Source organism: Nomascus leucogenys, chromosome 3 (genome assembly GCF_006542625.1).
Source record: "Nomascus leucogenys isolate Asia chromosome 3, Asia_NLE_v1, whole genome shotgun sequence".
In the NCBI taxonomy this organism is placed as follows: Eukaryota; Metazoa; Chordata; class Mammalia; order Primates; family Hylobatidae; genus Nomascus; species Nomascus leucogenys.
The window spans coordinates 37,408,399-37,420,866 of NC_044383.1; the positions used below are offsets into that span (position 1 = coordinate 37,408,399).

Genomic DNA, 12,468 nt, shown 5'->3' on the forward strand with positions numbered 1-12,468 from the left:
CTGGTGGTCTGCTGTGGCAGGGGTAGAAATAGCAAAAACAGAAAAATAAAACTAGAAAAGGTTCTGTTAGGTTCTGGGGAATTTAGGAACATCTACTGGGTCCTCTGTGGCAGTGGCTGCTCAGCGGGGCAGGAGGGAGCTGGGACCCTCTGTGGTGCTGTCGTGGAGCCACTCTGCCACATGGGCCTGTGTCTGCTTGATTCCTACACAGCAGAGTGAATCCCGTTTAACCTCTAAGGTCAGTTTATGTGATAGACTAGATGCTAAGTTTCTCATATTCGAAATGTGTTTTGGAGGGAAAGGGGTCATATATTCGCCTGGGCTGTCATAATTCAGACTTATTTTATTCTACAAGCTCATAAACTACTTAAGGGCCACAACCTGTCATATACATTTTTCTATGCCCATGCAGAGCCCAGGACGGCACCTCCTGCCCCTGGAGCGAGGCAGCACCATGTGGGGGCTCAGCGCATGCCCGTGGAAGGCAACCTGTAGGGTTCAACTCCTGGCTTCGCCATTTATTACACTATCTGACCTTGGGCATGTGACTTATCTGCTCTAGGCCTCAGTTTTCTCACAAGGTTTAGGTGATTTTTTTTTTTTTTTTTTTTCTGAGACAGGGTCTTACTCTGTCACCCTAGCTAGAGAGCAATGGCACGATCACAGCTCACTGCAGCTTCGACCTCCTGGGCTCAAGCAATCCTCCCACCTCAGCCTGCTAAGTAGCTGGAACTACAGATGTGAACCACCACACTCAGCTAATTATTTTATTTTTTGTAGAGATGGGGCCTTGCCATGTTGCCCAGACTGGTCTTGAACTCCTGGGCTCAAGCAACCCTCTTGCCTTGGCCTCTCAAAGTGCTGGGACTACAGTGCTGAGATTACAGGCATAAGTCCCAATGCCCAGCCCCTCACAGGGTCTTTGAGAGGGCTAAAAGACGGCAAAGCTCTGATAATATTGCCTGGCACATTCTAAGGCATTGGATAATTTTTTTTTTAACAAGAAAAGTCAAAGTAAGAGCCAGAGAGGATCACAGAAATGATCCCCTCATTGTATAGATCTGGAAACTGAGGCTCAGAGATGGTAGAGGTCTTGCCCACACTCCAACGCATTTGGAACAGAGCCTGGGTAAGAACTTAGGTCTGTCTGATTCCCTGTCCGGTGCTGTTCCTACTACACCATCCTCTGAAGTCCTTAGAAGCCACATAGTATGAATTGTAGGTCTCTACTGGGGGACCCAGAAATGTCCCTTAACAAAGCCCACACATGGATCAGACGCACATTGCTCTGCCCAGTGGGACTTCTCTCTATGCTTTGAGAATTAATATTTTTTAAAAAGTCAAAAGCAAGTGAACATATGGTTATAGTAACCAACCCAAGGTCAAGTATATGGCACCAGAAAGCCCAAAGGGAAGGGAAGGCAGGTGCAAAGTGTGTGTGGATGGGCTGGGGCTGGCCAGCTGAGGCTCACACTTGTGCCTTCTGCTTCTCCCCTGCTGTTGCAGAGAGCCCCGCTGACGAAGAGGAGCAGTGGTCCGATGACTTTGTAAGTATTTGCTCCTGGGACCAGGAGGGCATCAGGGTCCTATGGGAGGCCTTTTGATGGTCTTATTTCTGAATTGCATGCTGGTGGTCAGCCGCATGTCCCAAGAGGGAAGACTCGGAAAGGTCAACTACAGGCAAGGCATACTGCATACCAGCTGACTTGATTGGCACTCAGTGTGTGCCTGGCTAAGAGCTTTCCACACATAACCCCATTTAAACCTTTGAGGTAGGTGTTCTTATGCCCACCTTCAGTGCTGGTGTTCAGAGTACTCACCAGCACATCCAAAACAGGTGTAAAAATGTTTAAATGTTTCCATATCAGTTAGCAAATGCCTCTGCCCTAAACTCCCCAGTGCCCATCACTGCCTGACTCCTGCCCAGGAGCCCTAAACAAACCAACAACTAAAGAATAAGTGTCTGGCACATCACGGGGCCTCCAGGACCAAGGTATAGAAAGTTTCAGTCACTTGCAGTTCCACAGTTCAGACTCAGGCCCTCAGATCTCAGGACCAGGCTCTTTGCCACCAAGGTGCTTGCTGTGATCAAGAGAACATTAGCAGAGCTCCGGAGCCACAGAGAGAGGGACCTGGCCATGATGACACTGGGGATGTTGTATCAGAATTACCTCTTTGAGGTAGCTCTGAAATCTGCAAGGCCCGACATCCTAAAAACTTTTCTTCACAATAATTATTCCTCACTTACATCAAATTCATCCAGAATGTTAGCCTGCTCCAACCTGTGAGTTTTAGATCTGGAAGGGGCCCAAGAAGTCTTCTATACAACCAATTACCCATTTCACAGGTAAGAAAACTGAGGCCAAGAGAATGAAAATCACCCAGGTCAGTGGAATGAGAACCTAGGACTCAGACCTCCAGTCCTGTGCCCGGCTCTAGGCTGTGCACACTACCTGGAGTTTATACAGAGTCTCAGTAGGGAGTTCCTCCTTCCTCAACTGCAGAAAAAGAAAAGAAAAATGAGGGGAAGTGGTGACTTTTCTGCCCATCTCTTGGTCATGGAGCTCCTCCTGGGGCCCAGCAGCCGCAGCTCCCTGAGATGCACTGCAGCTGCGCCCCCTGCTGGCTGCACACACACACAGGGCCACATGTAAAGCAAAGAAATTGGTCGGTTCCACATCCAGAGGTAAGAGAAGAAAACTGAGCAAGCTGGCTGGATGAAAAAGAGCACACAAGGGGACTTAGAAAGCACAGAATAAAATCAGCCTGGAGAGGAGGGAATGACTTGCCCCAAAATCAAACAACCAAAATGAAGATACCAGCTGTACTAAAGACTGAATAAGCATTCACTCACAACTCTTTTGACTTCAGTAGATGGATCCCCACTGCATGCAGAATGAAAACCAGGCTTGTTAATAAAGCCTCCAGGATTTCTTGATTTAAAAAAAAAAATCCTGCTATATGTTCTCATTCATTTGTAGGAGCTAAAAATTAAAACACTTGAACTCATAAAGACAGGCAGTAGAATGATGTTTACCAGAGGCTGGGAAGGGTGGTCGAGGGGGCAGCAGGTGGGGGAGGGAAATGGGGACAGTTAATGGGTGCAAAAATATAGTTAGGATGAATAAGACCTAGTGTTTGACAACAGGGTAACTAGAGTCAACAATAATTTATCGTACATTTAAAAATAACTAAAAGAATATAATTGGAATGTTTATAACACAAAAAAAGATGAATGCCTGAGTGATGGATACCCCATTTACCCAGATGTTATTACTACACATTGTACGCCTGTTTCAAAATATCTCATATGCCCCATACATATATCTACCTACTATGTACCTCTACAATTCTTTTTTTTAAAAGACCAACAGGAAAAAAAGAATCCTGCCATATAAAATTGCTCATGAAAGGCGACAGGCCAAAGAGCAAGTGGAAAGTCATGTACAGATCATGCAATGTGATAGGCAGAGTGTGGGGGCGGTGGACACAGAGGCCAGAGGACCTCTTATGTCCTGAGTCAAATATTCCCTCCACATTAATGTATGTACAAATGGTATATACATAAACTACCTCTGAAAAACATGCACAAGAAGCCTAGTAACTCTTTTTGCCTCTGCGGTGAGAAGCAGAGGGGCTGAGAAGGAGACTGCACTTTATATCCTTCTAAGCCATTTGGACTTCAGACCATGACAATGTATTTTCAGTGTGGACTTAAATAAAATGTGGATTTTTAAAAAACACGCCGGGCGCGGTGGCTCATGCCTGTAATCTCAGCGCTTTGGGAGGCCAAGGTTGGCGGATCACCTGAGGTCAGGAGTTTGAGACCAGCCTGGCCAACATGGTGAAACCCCATCTTTACTAAAAGCACAAAAATTAGCCCGGCGTGGTGGTGCAATTTGTAATCCCAGCTACTTGAGAGACTGAGACAGGAGAATAACTTGAACCCAGGAAGTAGAGGTTGCAGTGAGCTGAAATCCTGCCACTGCACTCTAGCCTAGGTGACAAAGCAATACTCGGTTTCAAAAAAAAAAAAAAATTAGCCAGGCACGGTGGTGCATGCCTGTAATCCCAGCTACTTGGGAGACTGGGGCAGGAGAATCGCTGGAACCCAGGAGGCAGAGGCTGCAGTGAGCTGAGATTGCGCCACTGCACTCCAGCCTGGGCAACAGAGCGAGACTCCATCTCAAAAAAAGAAAAAAAACAAAAACAAAGAGTCCGTTTGAAGCCTTGACCCTGCAGCTTACCAACTCTGCTTGAAATTTAAAAAAAAATCTCATCTGAAAGCTATCTAGCTGGCCCTGTGTGTCTCCTCACCCTCTTCGTATTAAACCTACTTTCTCTTCAGTGATCAGCATTCTTAATAGATAAAACCCATTGGTTATTCTATTTTATTGGGTCCTTTTTCTATCTTTTAAAAATATGTTTTATTATCTCCTATTGTTACTCTTTGTGGATCTACAGAGTGTCAGCTCCCGTTAGCGTTAAGTAGTTCCTGTGTACCCCCAGGACAGCGCAGTGGTGGAGACAATAAACTTTGGAGGCAGAAAGGCCTGCTTCAAACCCCACCTTTGCCTCTTATCGGCTGCCTAGCCTTGTGAAATCAACCTCTCCAAGCCTCGTCTCCTGTCACTGCTCTGGCCTCCCAAGGCAGGAGTGGTCCTGACGGCCAGGCAGCACAGACAGGGACGCTGAGCACAGTGTCTGCATCTGCACTTGCAGGACAGCGACTATGAAAATCCAGACGAGCACTCGGACTCAGAGATGTACGTGATGCCCGCCGAGGAGAATGCTGATGACAGCTATGAGCCGCCTCCAGTAGAGCAGGAAACCAGGCCGGTTCACCCAGCCCTGCCCTTCGCCAGGGGCGAGTATATAGGTGAGGTCCCCCGCAGACCCGGGCATTCTGCCTTCCAGGCCCATGGGGAGGTGGGGGTGGCCAAGATTGCAGGGTGGGGACAAACCTGGCTGCTGCCTGAGGGCCTCTGCCTGCGGGCCTCTGCCTGCCTCCAGCTCCCACCACCTCCAAGCAGGGGATCTGGGCTCCGAGGTAAAGGATCCCAAGCTGTAGGGCTTTCCCATTCCAGGGGAAGAGCCGTCTTTCCTAGATTGGGAACACTGAAAGCAGGCATAAACAAACAAACAAACCCAGCATACCCTGATGGTTGCGCCCCTGCCCAACACTCCAAGGGAAAGCAACCCTGAGATTAGTCCCACTTTTAGGGCTTTGTGTGCTCAAGGTTCTGGGATTTATCTTAAGAAGTCTGTACAGAACAATGACCTTCGAGGATCCCAGTGTCTGCCTTACCTTCCTCCCATGCCTAGTCCAGTCTGTGGGGTTTTACCAGGGGGTACAGGTGCTCAGGAGCCCCAAGCCTGGAATCAGCCTCATGGGTTAAATGGACACAGCTTGGGTCTGGCCGAGTATGCTTTTTTTTTTTTTTTTTTTTTTTTGAGACAGAGTCTAACTCTGTCACCCAGGCTGGAATGCAGGGGCATGAACTCGCCTCACTGCAACCTCTGCCTCCTGGGTTCAACCTCCTACCTCAGCCTCCTGAGTAGCTGGGACGACAGGCACCCACCACCATGCCCGGCTAACTTTTGTATTTTTAGTAGAGAGTGAACTGACTGGGCCAAGATTCTCTAAGTGATGGAGCTGGGATACAAGCCAGGTATCATCACAACTCTGCTCTATGCACTACCCACCATACTTGGTGAATGACCTTTTTCAATCATCACAACAACCCTGGGGAGGAAAGGGCTACTGCAATTCAGGGTGGTTAAGTGGCTCATTCAAGAACACACTCTTGGCCGAGTGTGGTGGCTCACACCTGTAATCCCAGCACTTTGGGAGGCCAAAGTGGATGGATCACCTGACGTCAAGAGTTCAAGAGCAGCCTGGCCAACGTGGTAAAACCCCGTCTCTACTAAAAACACAAAAAAATTAGCCAGGCATGGTGGTGCATGCCAGTAATCCCAGCTACTAGGGAGGCTGAGGCAGTAGAATCGCTTGAACCCGGGAGACGGAGGTTGCAGTGAGCCAAGATTGCACCACTGCACTCCAGCCTGGGCAACAAGAGTGAAACTCTGTCTCGAAACAAAACAAAACAAAAATCAGACTCTTCAAAGCCTGTCTCCTGTGTTTTGCTACTTCTGATGGGCTTAAATATTACATTAAATATTTGTTTACTCAGAAATCTGAGTAAACTCCAGGAGCTGCAAATAAAACTGACAAGAGTTATAGGCACAGAAGGAAGGATGCCCTCATGCCTGAGTACAGCCACACCACCAGAAAGAGGCTTCTGAGGAGGCGGTGGAGGTGAAGTTAACCACATACCTTCAACAAGGAGTGAGGGCCGAGGGCAGTGGCAGGCACCAGGAGCATAGAGGCAGGGGCCTAACAAGCAAGGACAGCTGCACCAGGTGAGGTGGGGCTGTAACAGGAAGAAGCAGCAAGAAGCCAGTGATGCAATCCAGGGGCCAGTGCTAGCACCTGTGCTGCTCCCAGTATGAAGAACACGCCAGGTTATTCCTATGCTAAGATTTTCCTAAAACACATCAGTCTGAATCTATGCTCAGCTCACTGAATCGCTGGGTAGACTTGAGGCTGCCCAAGGCCTCTCTCACATGGCACAGGTGATATAAGTTCTACTTATTAGGCAGACACACCGTACCTACTGCCTTCATTGCCATCTTCCTAATCCCCACAAGATCTCTAAGATCGATATTAGGATCCTCATTTTAAAAATGAAGAATGTTGGCCGGGTGTGGTGGCTCATGCCTGTAATCCTAACACTTCAGGAGGCTGAGGTGGGTGAATCACTTGAGGTCAGGAGTTCAAAACCAGCCTGGCCAACATGGTAAAACCCCATCTCTACTAAAAATACAAAAATTAGCCAGGCATGGTGGTGGGTGCCTATAATCCCAGCTACTTCGGAGGCTGAGGCAGGAGGATCACTTGAACCTGGGAGGCGGAGGTTGCAGTAACCAGAGATCATGCCGCTGCACTCCAGCCTGGGCAACAGAACAAGACTTTGTCTCAAAAAACTAAAAAATTAAAAAATTAAAAATAACAATGAAGAATGAGTCCCAGAGAGGTTGAATAACCAGCCCCAAAGAGCACAGCTAGTGAGTGGCAGAGCAAGGGACAGAACTCAGATCCAGCTGGCCTTAGAGCCTGACTCCTTTTCTGATACCTGCTGAGAAGGACAGTCCTGAACCAAAGGGATCCCACAGATTCCCTGTGAATGGAGCACAATTGCTGAGGGAAGGAGCATGGAAGTTGATCCACATGAGTAATCACCACCTGGATACACTTTAGCATAACCTGGAGAACTTTTCCAACCCGTAATGCCAGGCTCCTCCCGAGGAGTTCAAACATTGCCAGGCTGGGGTGGAGCCTAGGCCTTGGCATTTTTAAAAGCCAGGAGCACCTCACCCCCACCCTGCGCCCTCCAGTGCTGCTTCCATCCCCTCTGTGTGGCCAAGTGTTGGGTTGTTGGCTCTCCTGAACCTCTGGGTGTCCATCACTGCCCCAGAAGGATGTTTTTAATGAGGACATTCTTCCAGTTTTTGTCGTTTAAGTCAATGAGCAGTTGAAATTTTTGGCCTAACATTTCACTTTACTCTTTCAAGGAATGCCCCATGGATCATTTGTGGCTACATAGACACCCGTGGTTTTATACTTTCTAGATCTCAATGGCTTCCACCCAGGAAATGATCCAGAGCCTCTTTTATGTTATGTTTTTTGTTTGTTCCTTTCAAGACAATCGATCAAGCCAGAGGCATTCCCCACCCTTCAGCAAGACACTTCCCAGTAAGTCCAGCTGGCCTTCAGAGAAAGCAAGGCTCACCTCCACCCTGCCAGCCCTGACTGCTCTGCAGAAACCTCAAGTCCCACCCAAACCCAAAGGCCTCCTTGAGGATGAGGTAAAGTAAATCTGTGCTAAAGGCTTCCCAGGACACAGAGGGGGGTGGGGCAAGCGACCAGGACAGCCTGCCTGCTGGCTGTCCTCCTTCTTTTATATTGTCTCCACTATTATACCAAAGGGACTTGGTTTTCTCCAAAATGGCTTATTGTAAATATGTCAGTTTACTAGAGGTGTATGGTAGAATATCAATACTGAGTCTGTGCCCCTCATATTATCCCTTCCTTCCCTGTGGTTTCCTGTGAATCTCTTCTTTCCTTCCTAAGATGTTCTTCCCCTCTCTTTATTCTCCTTTGCTTCTCTGTCCTGTTGTTACTGACAGCAAATCCATACGGGTCTGCAGCAATCTCAGTTCTTGCCACCTGGGCATAAGGCAGAAGGAGAGACCAAGGCAAGTTTCAGAGCAGAAATGAAAAGAAGTCAAGTACACTTAGAAGAGGGCCAAGTGGACGACTTCAGAGATCCAGTGTGCTGTTTGACCTTTGAGTTGGGGTTTTATACGCTGGCACACTGCCGGGGTCTCGTGTCCCTTCTCCCCTGATTCTTCCTTTGTGTGGGCTGTCCGCTTGTGCAGTGCCCTGCTAGCATTTGGGAGGTGAGCATGTGCAGTGTGCTTACCGGAGTTGTATGCACGCTCCCTTGAAGCATTCTTGCCTTACCAGCTGAATGTTTCTAGAAGGTCAAATACCAGTTAAACTCTTCCATTTTGCCTCTTAATGCGCATGCTTGAGCCCACTTGCCCAACTCCTGAGATCTTATCAGGAAACGGCTCATCACCAGTTTCAGGTTTTTTCTATCTATTGGGAGACTGCCTTTCCCTGGCGCTGGCTGTAACCAATTATTATTTTAGAGAGACAATTAACAACCACCTGACAATCACCTGATGATCTCTTGACATTCCTGGGGGACGGGAGCCGTCTCCTGCCCTGCTCATGCCTGACTAGATGTTATACCCACTGTAACACTGTCGCCACCTTGCTTTCTTTCCTCTACCTTCTTTTCTCTCTGCTCCTCCACTTTCCTCTTCTCAGATGCAGAGGGGACATGGGCCAGGATGTACAATGGAGATGGCTAGTCTGTAAGGTACCCCCCACAACCTGTGGAGGAGCTAATCCCTCACTTCCCTTTGACAGCTCTTGCTTCTCACTTCCTCCCTCCCCACAGCTGCCCTGCCCCACCAGGTGTCCAGAGACCCACCTTTTCAGATGGCCCAGCATCCAACTCTGGGTTTACCTCCTCAATCTCCCCTGCCTCAGCACCTAGCCCTGGTGTGTCATTTTCCCTATGAAATAGCTCCTATTTGAAAATGAATAGGTAAATTCATCCAAACTGTTGTAGTAACCGATAAAGCCTAATGTGTTATGGCTCCCAGAGGTCCTTGCATTTTAAATAAGGACAGAGACCAGCCTGCAGCTTCTCTAAGAAATAACTTGCCTATAGAGGATAAAACTTATGGCTTACACACATGTTGTGAAATGACCTTCATTCCGCCTTTATAAAATTTGCAGCCCAGCAGGAGATGGAAAAGATGGACTTTTAAATCAAAATAGATGCAGCATCTAGGCCTAAATTCCTGCTTTGGCACTTCTAGGTGTATGATTTAGGGCAAGCTAGACAACTTCTTTGAGTCTGTTTTTCATCTCTGTTATTTTGAGAATTTAATAAGAGAACACATGTACAGCACTAAATACAGTGCCTCACACACAGAGGGGTTTAATATATGTCGGATTCCTTTCTACCATATTCTAGAGTCTTGACAAAATCCAATTTTCTAGTTTCTTCTGAAAACCGAAGATCTGGCAACACCAGGCCAGCCATGGCCTCAAAGCAACTGGGCCCCAGGGCATCCCCCTCTCTCTCAGCTGTGAATCCTGGTCTCTTTTTTGATTTGTCATAGCTCCCACAATATACAGTGCATGTACACACCCTCACCCTGCACACACTCCTTCTTACTATTACCTACCCATCTGAGAGATGATGTTGTCCTTTCAAGGGTGGGAATAGGGTGGCAAAGAGAAGCTGAGCAGGGGAGGGGACAGGACGGGGAGACCAGCTGTTAGGGTCTCACTGTAAATTATTTCAGCATTTGGCAATTCCACATGAAGACACAAATTCAGCTATAGAATGCAAATGAATACTGTGGGTTATGTAAGGCTCTTCATTTCTGTAAATAACTGAGAATGGACCCTAGGGAGGCAGGGCAGAGGTTTGCTAATAGCAGCCTTATGGAGGTGGCTCAGGCAAGTCTGCACCAGTGGGAAAAAGAGAAGTATAAAGGTGGGGGCATTCTGGAATGGGCAGATAGAGAGCCAATATAAGAAAGAGGTGTAAAAACAAATAGACAAACAAACAAACAGAGGCCAACATTAAGATATGGCTGAACCATTAGTTGGGAAAAGAAGAAGTCAAGTACAAACATAAATAAAAGTGTTTAACCCTGCTGTACAGGTTATAGGCAAAATATAGAGATACAGGCTAAACAGAGAGCTGGAGGTGGGGCAAAGACATTCAGGGGGAAGAAGCATCTGTGCTATAATGAGACAGGCTAACACTTGGTGAATGCTGTGTATCCACTGGTGTTCTGAGCACTTTGTATGCATTATCTCATTAAATCCTCACACTAACCCTATGAAGTCTATCATCAGCCCCACTTTACAGATGAGGAAACAAAGGTGTAAAGGGGCTAAAAAAACTTGTCCAAGGTCACAGAGGGAATATACCTAGAGGGTATTTTTATAAGAATTCAATAAAATAATGTATGGAAAGCTTTTAAATGCTCATATGAGTGGTAATGAGGATGCAGCTCATGTGGGCATTTAATAGCTAATCGAAATGACTCCTGCTAAGTAATAGGGTATGAGCCAATAGGAAAGTGAAAATAAGATAAATTCACGCTACTCCTGTTTTTCAAATCTGTAGTCCTAGGGGGAGGCAAACATGTACACATTTATGACAAGTGTCTTATTAATACTGAAACATCTAAACATTGGAGTTGATCTAAGATGATTTTTAATCTATTTTTAATTTTGAATCATGTCATTGTAATAATTGAAGAAGGATTTCTAATACCGGTAGGTCATGGTAGTATAATAATCTACCTGGCTTCAAAAGACCAATCACTGATTCACTAAAGTCAAGTTTTTGTGTTTTGTTCATGAAATAAGGGGGTTGATATTAAACTCTTCAGCAATGTCAAAGTGGTCAATAAGACCACATTATGTCCTAATAAAGGATATAAAATGTGATGGTTCTTGGTCATTTACTTATTTCAGCAATAACAACGTTAAAGCATTGAATTGCAATGCTGGGAATATACATTGTATATTCCTTCTCCTAAAACTCTATATAAAGATGAGAGAGTTGGGCAGACACTACAAACAGAATTTGTTGAGATCGGATCAAGTCTTTTTTCCTATCATTCTTCTTTGGGAATACAAATGTCTCCATTCCAGAAATATCACTGAAGTGGCATCGTTGTCTGGGGTAAATACCTGGGGTTCGTCGTCTCGCACTGAGAAGATTAATGACATGGACACGTGTGGGTGGGTTAAGGAGCAGAAAGTTTAATAGACAGAAGAAAGGAGAGAGGAGAGCGTCTCTCTCTCTCTTGCAAGACAGTGGAATCTGAAGGGAAAACCAGGCCTGCAGTGGACCATAGCAGATTTTATAGGCAGGCTTCAGGAGGTGATATCTGATTTACATAGGGTCCACAGATTGATTTGATCAGGAGTGACATTTACATGGTGCAGAAGAGGCTGGTCGCCCCACCCTAATCTTATTATACGAATGGGTTTTCTACTTGGCCAGTGCCATCTTGTCTGCTCCTTACTGTACAGGCAAAGAGAGGGGAAGACAGAGCCACCATTTTGATCATGCCTAGTCACAGGTAGCATTTTCCTATTGGCACAACTGCCAGCATTCACCCATGCAAGCTTCCAGCTTGCTTGTCTATACCAGCAGCTTGATTCCATAGGCTGCTCTTTGTTAGAAAAGAAAATGATTTTGGGGCTGCTTTTTATTAAAAGGAAAACCTTACCAAGGACATCTTACCCTCACTATCTGCCTAAGTAATTTTTTCTTAACTCCTATATCATCATGACTCTAAACAGCTCGATTCTAAACACTGCAGATAAAAACATTTTCTGTAATCAAGCACTGCAGAACAAAACAAGTATAAAATTAAGAATACAGAGGAAAGAATAAATTTTGAAGTGGTTAAGTAGGACTGGGTTAGGGCGTGGAGCTTCCAACTTCCCTATATCCATTCAGGCATCATTGCCGAGTGTCAATACCAATATTCTGTGTTCAGATATAGGATATTTAAGGATTTTGTTGACTACAGGGTTTAAGAGGGTGGCATGCCTCCTGGGGGCTCAGCCTCTCCTTTTATAGGAACTAACGCCTAGAAGACAAGTTGGGTTCCTATAAAGCATGTCACTCTGGCTAATAATGAATCCAAAAAGGTGAACCCATAGAACCAAAAAGGTCCCGCAGGGATACCGCAGCCGCTCAACATCCCATTATTCAAAGCTGCTAAGTC

General features: G+C 46.3%; 1 protein-coding gene across 1 annotated transcript in view; it reads left to right on the forward strand.

Annotated features, from left to right (window-relative positions):
• The window catches only part of BLNK (B cell linker), a 79,330-nt gene that overhangs the window by 39,348 nt on the left and 27,514 nt on the right, over positions 1-12,468 (forward strand). Inside the window, exons 4-6 of the mRNA XM_030809132.1 lie at positions 1,507-1,547; positions 4,723-4,879; positions 7,766-7,929. Coding sequence (XP_030664992.1) covers positions 1,507-1,547; positions 4,723-4,879; positions 7,766-7,929 — 362 coding nt within the window. The remainder of the gene's footprint in view (positions 1-1,506; positions 1,548-4,722; positions 4,880-7,765; positions 7,930-12,468) is intronic.